This window comes from Mus caroli, unplaced genomic scaffold (genome assembly GCF_900094665.2).
Source record: "Mus caroli unplaced genomic scaffold, CAROLI_EIJ_v1.1 scaffold_16915_1, whole genome shotgun sequence".
NCBI lineage: Eukaryota > Metazoa > Chordata > Mammalia > Rodentia > Muridae > Mus > Mus caroli.
The window spans coordinates 1-7,937 of record NW_018390013.1 but is presented as its reverse complement, the minus strand read 5'-3'; the positions used below and the strand labels follow the sequence as shown (position 1 = coordinate 7,937).

The 7,937-nt window shown below is 49.2% G+C and overlaps 1 protein-coding gene across 1 annotated transcript; it reads left to right on the top strand.

Annotated features, from left to right (window-relative positions):
* Window positions 1–356: 356 nt before the first annotated feature.
* On the top strand, window positions 357–1,382 carry LOC115030315 (H-2 class I histocompatibility antigen, Q9 alpha chain-like). The gene is made up of 4 exons (XM_029473850.1): window positions 357–458; window positions 661–864; window positions 962–994; window positions 1,342–1,382. The coding sequence occupies exons 1-3, from the start codon at window positions 395–397 to the stop codon at window positions 970–972; spliced, it is 279 nt and encodes a 92-aa protein (XP_029329710.1). The 5' UTR covers window positions 357–394; the 3' UTR covers window positions 973–994; window positions 1,342–1,382.
* The last annotated feature ends 6,555 nt before the right edge of the window (window positions 1,383–7,937 follow it).

Genomic DNA, 7,937 nt, shown 5'->3' with positions numbered 1-7,937 from the left:
TCTGAAGAGAAGGAAGAGGAAGGGTGGAGGAGAAGACACAGAGAGTCTGGCCTGCTGGTCTCTCCTGGTGTCCTGATAGCTTCTGGGTCAGAACTCCGAGACACCATGACAAACAGCTCTCTGTCCCTAGCACAGGGTTCAGGCAAAGTCTTAGTCTCCAGGCAGTGAAGTCGGGGTGGGGAAGCCCAGGTCTGGGGATTCCCCATCTCCCCTGTTTCAATTCAGCTCCAATCCTGGGTCAGTTCCTTCTGCCCGGACACTGATGACGCGCGTCCAGTTCTCACCCCCATTGGGTGACGTGATCACCGGGAACTAATCAGCGTCGCCGCGGGAGCAGGTTATAAAGTCCACGCAGCCCGCAAGAGTCAGACGCCCTGAATCCCAGAGGGGAGCAATGGCTCCAACAATGCTGCTCCTGCTGGTGGCGGCCGCCCAGACCCTGATCGAGACCCGCGCGGGTGAGTGCGGGTTCGGGAGGGAAACGGCCTCTGCGGGGAGGGGAGGGGGCGGCACCTGGGAAGCCGCGTCCCCGAGTCACCCACCGGACCCTCCGCCCCTTCTCCATCTCCATCCGGAGCCCCAGGCCCTGCTCCCCTCCTGGCCCGCGCAGCCGCCCGAGGTCCCGGGCAAGGTCGGGGTCTCACCGCGCGCCGCCCCCAGGCTCACACTCGTTGCGGTATTTCGAGACCGCCGTGTCCCGGCCCGGCCTCGGGGAGCCCTGGTTCATCTCTGTCGACTACGTGGACAACACGGAGTTCGTGCGCTTCGACAGCGACGCGGAGAATCCGAGATATGAGCCGCGGGCGCGGTGGATGGAGCAGGAGGGGCCGGAGTATTGGGAGGAGCAGACACAGATCGCCAAGGGCAGTGAGCCTACTGTCTCTAACTGGGTCTGCTGTCAGTTCTGGGAACTTCCAGTGTCAAGATCTTCCTTGAACTCTCACAGCTTTTCTTTTCACAGGTGGAAAATGAGTGGACTATACTCTGGCTCCAGGTTAGTGTGCGGACAAGATTGTCCTGGGGACATTGCAGTGAAGTTGGAGATGGGAGCTCTGGGAATCCATAATAGCTCCTCCAGAGAAATCTTCTAGGCGCCTGAGTTGTGCCATGAAATGAATACATACATGTACATATGCATATACATTTGTTTTGTTTTACCCTAGGCTCCCAGAGCTCTGATATGTCTCTCCCAGATTGTAAAGGTGACACTCTAGGGTCTGATTGCGGAGGGGCAATGTGGACATGACTGGGTTTCAGGGACTCCCAGAATCTCCTGTGAGTGAGCTGTGGGTTGTTGGAATGTTGTCTTCACAGTGATGGTTCATGACTCTCATTCTCTAGCATGAAGACAGCTGCCTGGAGTGGACTTGGTGACAGAGAATGTCTTCCTATATCTCCTGTGACATCCAGAGCCCTCAGTTCTCTTTAGTCAAGTGTCTGATGTTCCCTGTGAGACTATGTGCTCAATGTGAAGAATGGTGGAGCCCAGTCCACCCCTGCACACCAGGACCCTGTCCCTGCACTACCCTGTGTTCCCTTCCACAGCCAACCTTGCTGGTTCAGCCAAACACTGGGGGACATCTGCAGCCTGTCAGCTCCATGCTACCCTGACCTGCAGCTCCTCACTTCCACACTGAGAATAATAATTTGAATGTGACCTTCATTGTTAACATCTTGACCTAGGGCTGATTTCTTGTTAATTTCATGGATTGAGAATACTTAGAGGTTTTGTTTGTTTGTTTGTTTGATTTGTTTTTTTGAAGAAATAAATGGCAGATGAAGAAACTTCCAGAACCTGGGTCACTATGCTGTGTGTATCTGTGGGACAGGATGAGGCTGTGTCAGCTGAGTGTGAACAGGGCTGTGCCCAGGTGGGCTCAGTCCATTTTGATCTGTGATGGGGCCACACCTCAGCTGTGTCACCTCTGGGCTCTGTTCTCTCCATCACTATGAGGCACATGCTGAGAGTCTGTGATCACAAAGACACAGGGAAGGCGTGTGCCTTACCCTGTCCCCAGGATTATGATCCCCCAGGGCTAAAGATCAGAGATTCAACTAGGGAACCTTTAATGTGCCAGTTGCAGAAGACAATTCACCCATTTCCTCTCACCCATTTGTTTTAACTACTAATGATGCCATGTTTACGCTCCCCTGGGCTCTCCCTGTCCCTGCTACTGTGGTGGGTTCTGCTTCTCCTTCTCTCCAGCTTCTCTTCCAGGGTCTCAGGTGTAGGATGTGACTTTTTGTTGAACTCCCAGGTGCACATCCTCAGGTGAGATAATTGGCTTAGATTTTTCTAAACCCATTTTTAATAAGGGTTCTTAAATGCTTAACCTTATTTATAGCCCACCACCCACCAGAAGTAGAGAAAAAGAAAAGATATGAGGATGGGATTAGTTCACCTGTTTAGAAATGGTTCTTTGAAGCAAATCCAGTCTGCATTGTCAGGATATCAGTTCACAAGAATCAGCAATGGCAGCTCGATGCAGAAGCAGCCAAGAGGCTCAGCTGTTTGCTGTTTAGAAGTAGTTTCCTGGGGCAATTTCAATCTCCAATTGTCAGGATACCTGCAGTCCAGGTCTGCAGTGTCAGGATAGCAAACACAAATTATTGGCTGTGGCATGAACCAGCAGAAACTGCCAGGCCTCCACCAAATCTGCACGAGTCAGCAGGAATGACCAGGAGAAGTTCTCTGCCATGACTCTCAACAAAGTGAAGATCAGTGAAGATGAAGACTTGAGAACAATGTAGCACTGCAAAGCAAGCTATGCAAGCCCACCATCACTGTCCATTGTGTCCTATTATACTCCCTCCAACATCACGTGTCCTCACACGAGTCTTGCCTTCCATGAGACTTGCCTCAGCAAAACACCACGTAAGTCTGTCTTAGCAAAACCCCACCTGAGTCTGTATCAGCTCACAGACCCAGAGACTTTCACTTCACTCTGCCAATCATCCTGCTGCAGAAGCTGCAAGAAGCCACGAGAGCATCACCAGAAGGTTTTTGGTACATTTCTCTCTATGGAGTCACAAGCAACGATGACCAATAAATAATGGTAAGGCTTAACAATACCATGCAGCCTAGTCTACTGTCCTTTGGGACTTATTAATATTCCTTCTAAACATCATGTGTCCTTTCACGTGTCCACTTTAGCAAACATCCTTTCACCTGTGTCTGCTTCAGCAAAACAGCATTTGACAGAACTGACTTTCCACAGAAATCAGAAGTTCCCACTTCAAGCACAGTGATATTTCTCTCCTCTGAAACTTGGGTACCACCCCCTGCAACATTTTTTTAAAGATTTATTTATTATTTTATGTGTGTACATTGCTGTCTTTAGAAACACAAGAAGAGGACATCAGATCCTATTACAGATGATTGTGAGCCACCATGTGGGTGTTGAGAATTGAACTCAGGACCTCTGGAAGAGTAGTCAGTGTTCTTAACCACTGAGCCATCTCTCCAGCTCCCCCTGCCTCACTGATACTTTGTATTCCTCCATTATCTTCTCTTTTAACAGCTTGTGTTCTGGAGTTAACTCCCTGAACTTTCATAATCTCTATTCCCATCTCAGTGAACCTGTTTCCTGCAGCCCTGACTTGGGCATGCTGGATGCATATTCAACATAGTCTGTCTTAGAGCCCTGGTCATAGGCCTGTTATTTCTCTGCATTGTGGATGGCTCTATATTACAGGAGACCAAGGTCCTGCTCATAGACCTGTAACCATTTATATTATGTAATATTTATACAAATAAGCACACAGGAGGCATAAACTGAGGTATAAACCTGCCAGCTCAGTGAGCAAACTTTATTTTCTTAACTATATAAGAGATATCTATTTACAAGCCCGATTCTTCACCTAAACTGCCAACTCTTTAGAAATCTCTTTCTATCTGTGTCAGTCTTATTAGGCTACTCTACCTTTCTCTTGAGCTCCTCCAATACCAAGAGGGCTCCTTAGCTCTCCTTCCTAGATTTCGGTTTTACTTTTGTCCTGCCAGATGTTTCTCCATTGTTCCTACAAGCCAAGAGTGTGTGGGGGGGCTCTATCAAAGTTCCAATTACTTATTAAAGAAGTCTAGCTCCTCTCATCCACCCTTGGAAGGCTGAGCCATGTCACTGTCATGGGATTTCTCTGCTTAGGGATTGCTAGCTCTTTTCACCCCCTTTTTCTTGATATCACACCCATGGGTTAGTGTAGGAAGTCCTTCTCAGATGCAGCTGGCTTTGTGAAGCTGCTGACCCCACCCAGTGGAGGGTGGACAAGGGGCAGCCCCTGGTACCAGGTTCTCAGTCTCTGGCATCCCACGCTGGATTATGGCAGAGGAGCTGAGAACAGAATAGGGGCCCCAGGGCCACACTCGGCCCTGGAGATAAGGGTAGAGATGGCAGGGGGAAAGCGGGACACTGGGTGGTTCCCACGCCGGTGAGAGTCCTTCAGAGACAGTCTATGATTTTAGAGCTTTATTGTAGAAAGTCACGGGGAAAGAGAAAAGGTAGAAAGAGAGAGAGAGACAGGCAATGGCCATGTAGAGAGAGTGTGGAAGGGAAAGAGAGAAAGAGAGTTAGAGAGTAAGAAAGGTGAAGGCTTAGAGAGAGAGAGAGAGAGAGAGAGAGAGAGAGAGAGAGAGAGAGAGGTAAAAGCTTAGAGAGCAAGGAGGGGCCAAAGAGCCCCTCTTATAGTGGGCTTGTTATCTAGCTGTTGCTAGGTAATTGTGGAGGAGTCTAGCCAGAATGCCAGAAGCTTGGGGCATTGTCTATGTGACTGCTAGCCACAAGCTTCTCCTGTGGGAGCTGTGGGAGTGGCAACTTCAACAGGAGCCAGGGGTCCAAGAGATGTGAGGGAACACCTAATGTCCCATGCAGGTTAAAATTACCACTCATCTGGTCCCACAGGGCTTCAAGACTTCAAGCCTGGCTCGACAGGAAACCAGGCTGCCTGTGCATAGCTCATTGCCCCACAACTGAGAAGGAGTTCCTTGGGGCAATTTCAATCTCCACTTTTCAGGATACCAGCAATCCAGGTCTGCAGGGTCAGGATAGCAAACCGAAATCATTAGCTGTGGCAGGACCCAGCAGAAACTGCCAGGCCTCCACCAAATCTGCACAAGTCAGCAGGAATGACCAGGGGAAGTTCTCTGCCAAGACTCTCAACAAAACAAAGATCAGTGAAGATGAAGACTTGAGGCCAATGTAGCATTGCAAGGCCAGCTATGCAAGGCCATCATCACTGTCCATTGTGTCCTATTATACTCCCTCCAAATATCATATGTCCTCACACGGGTCTTGCCTTCCATGAGTCTGCCTCAGCAAAACTACACTTGAGTCTGTATCAGCTCACATATCCAGAGACTTTCACTTCACTCTGCCAATCATCCTGCTGCAGAAGCAGCAAGAAGCCACCAGAGCATCACCAGAAGGTTTTTGGTGCATTTCTCTCTATGGAGTCACAAGCAACGATGACCAATAAATAATGGTAAGGTTTACCAATACCATGCAATCTCATCTAATGTCTGATGGGACTTATTTATGTTCCTTCTAAACATCTTGTGTCCTTTCATGTCTGCTTTAGCAAACATGCTTTTATCTGTGTCTGCTTCAGCAAAACATCATTTGACAGAACTGACTTTCCAAAGAAACCAGACGTTCCCACTCCAAGAACATTGATGTTTCTCTCCTCTGTAACTTGTGTACTGCCCCCCGAAACTTTTTTTAAAAAAAGATTTATTTATTATTTTATGCGTGTACATCACTGTCTTTAGAAACACCAGAAGAGGGCATCAGATATTTCAGATGATTGTGAGCCATGTGGGTGCTGAGAATTGAACTCAGGACCTCTGGAAGAGCAGTCAGTGTCCTTAACCACGGAGCCATCTCTCCAGCTCCCCCTGCCCCACTGAAACCTTTATACTCCTCCATTATCTTCTCTTTTAACAGCTGTGTTCTGGAGTTAACTCCCTGAACTCTCTNAATCTCTATTCCCAGCTCAGTGAACCTGTTTCTTGCAGCCCTGACTTGGGCATGCTGGATGCATATTCAGTATAGTCTGTCTTAAAGCCCTGTTCATAGACCTGTTATTTCTCTGTATTGTGGATGGCTCTATATTACAGGATGCCAAAGTCCTGCTCATATGCCTGTAACCATTTAAATTATATAATATTTATACCAATAAGGACACAGGAGGCATAATCTTCGTTATAAACCTGCCAGCTCAGTGAGGAAAGTTTGTTTTCCTAACTATATGGGAGATACCTATTACAAGCCTGATTCTCCACCTAAACTGCCAGCTCTTTAGAAATCTCCATCTGTGTCAATCTTATCAGGCTAGTTAGTCTACCATCCTCTTGAGCTCCTCCAAGCCCAAGAGGGATCTTTAGCTCTGCTTCCTAGATTTCTGTTTTCTGTGTCCTGCCAGATGCTTCCCTGTTGTTCCTGCAAACCCAAAGAGGAAATGCCCATCACTTACCAGGACCTCCTTTTATATTGGCTCTTCTAAGCTGAGAGAGACAGAGACAGAGAGAGAGAGAGAGAGAGAGAGAGAGAGAGAGAGAGAGAGAGAGAGAAAGGCAGAAACAGAGAGAAAGAGAGAGAGCTCTGTCAAAGGTCCAAATTTCTTATAAAAGAAGTTTAGCTCCTCCCCTACACCCTTGGCAGGCTGAGCCATGTCACTGTCATGGGATTTTTCTGCTCAGGGACTGCTAGCTTTTTTTTCATCGCCCTTTTCCCTAACATTGGGCCCATGGGTTAGAGTGGGAAGACTTCCTAGATGCAGCTGGCTTTTGCTTAGATGTCATTTCTGTGGGGCTCTGGGAACAGGAGAGACTGGAGAGCTGTTGCCAAGGTGGACAGCTCCTACTGTGTTCACCAAGGCTGTAGGCTGAAGCTGGAAAGAAGGATTCACCACCATGGACAGCTCCTGTGAGGCCTACAGTCTGAGGAGGTGTAGTAAAGCCATCCTTTTGACAGGAGCAAACATCTTGGAGAGCTCCTGTGGGACATTTTACTGAGGTGGCCCCTAGACTGGAGCAGGAAGGAAGGGCCTGCCTGCACTTTGACGGATTTAGCCTGAGGGGCTACAATAAGCCAGGATAAGCCCCTTCTCCCTACACTGTGTCTTGTCAGATATTAAGCCACAGCAATGGAAAAGGGAACTGCATTGGTTACTTTCCTGTTGCTGTGATAAAGCATCAAGTCCAAGGAAACTTCTAGAAGATTTATCTGGGAATTAGGGTCTCAAAGAGTTAAGAGTCCATCAACATCACAACAGCAAACATCAGGCATGGCAGCAGGAACAGCTGAGAGCTCACACCTCCTCTTCAAACCTTCTCGGCAGGGGTAGCTAGGGCTCAGAGTTGGCTGATACCTGCTAGCTACCCAGAACACCCGCCACAGGAACTTAAGACTCCTGGTGAGTGGAACACAGCGTCTGCTCCAATCCAATCGCGCAGGACCTGAGACTGCATTAGTTAGGGAAGCAGAAAACCCAGCCTGAGTAAAGGCACAAGTCCCTTCCGGTCTAACCAGCACCAGGGTGGCTAGGGCGCAGAGTCGGCTGACACCCGCCAGCTACCCACAACACCAGCCACGGGATCTTAAGACTTCAGGTGATCCGGCCACCCTCCTGGCCAGAGGACAGGTCTCCGCCCGACCCGGGAGCCCTTTGCCTCAGGATCGGCGGAAGCCATCTTGGTTCTGGGACTCTGCTGAACTTAGTCTGCACAGGTGAGAGTGTGCACCACAGAAGCTGACAGCTTCTGGGATAGGCAGGAGCCACAGAGCCTCTGAGGCAGCGCCCTTTTCGGGCTCCAGACATCCGGCCACCCTCCCAGCCAGAGGACAGGTGTCTGCCCGCCCGGGAGTCCTTTGCCTCAGGAGTGGTGGGAGCCATCTTGGTTCAAGGACTCCGCCGAACGTAGGAACTTAGTCTGCACAGGT

What these genes read in the sequence shown, in the direction of transcription:
- LOC115030315 (XM_029473850.1), top strand. Translation starts at nt 395, where the DNA reads ATGGCTCCAACAATGCTGCTCCTGCTGGTGGCGGCCGCCCAGACCCTG. An exon ending in CCTGATCGAGACCCGCGCGG is followed by an intron (nt 459 to 660) that starts GTGAGTGCGGGT and finishes CGCCGCCCCCAG; the next exon opens with GCTCACACTCGTTGCGGTAT.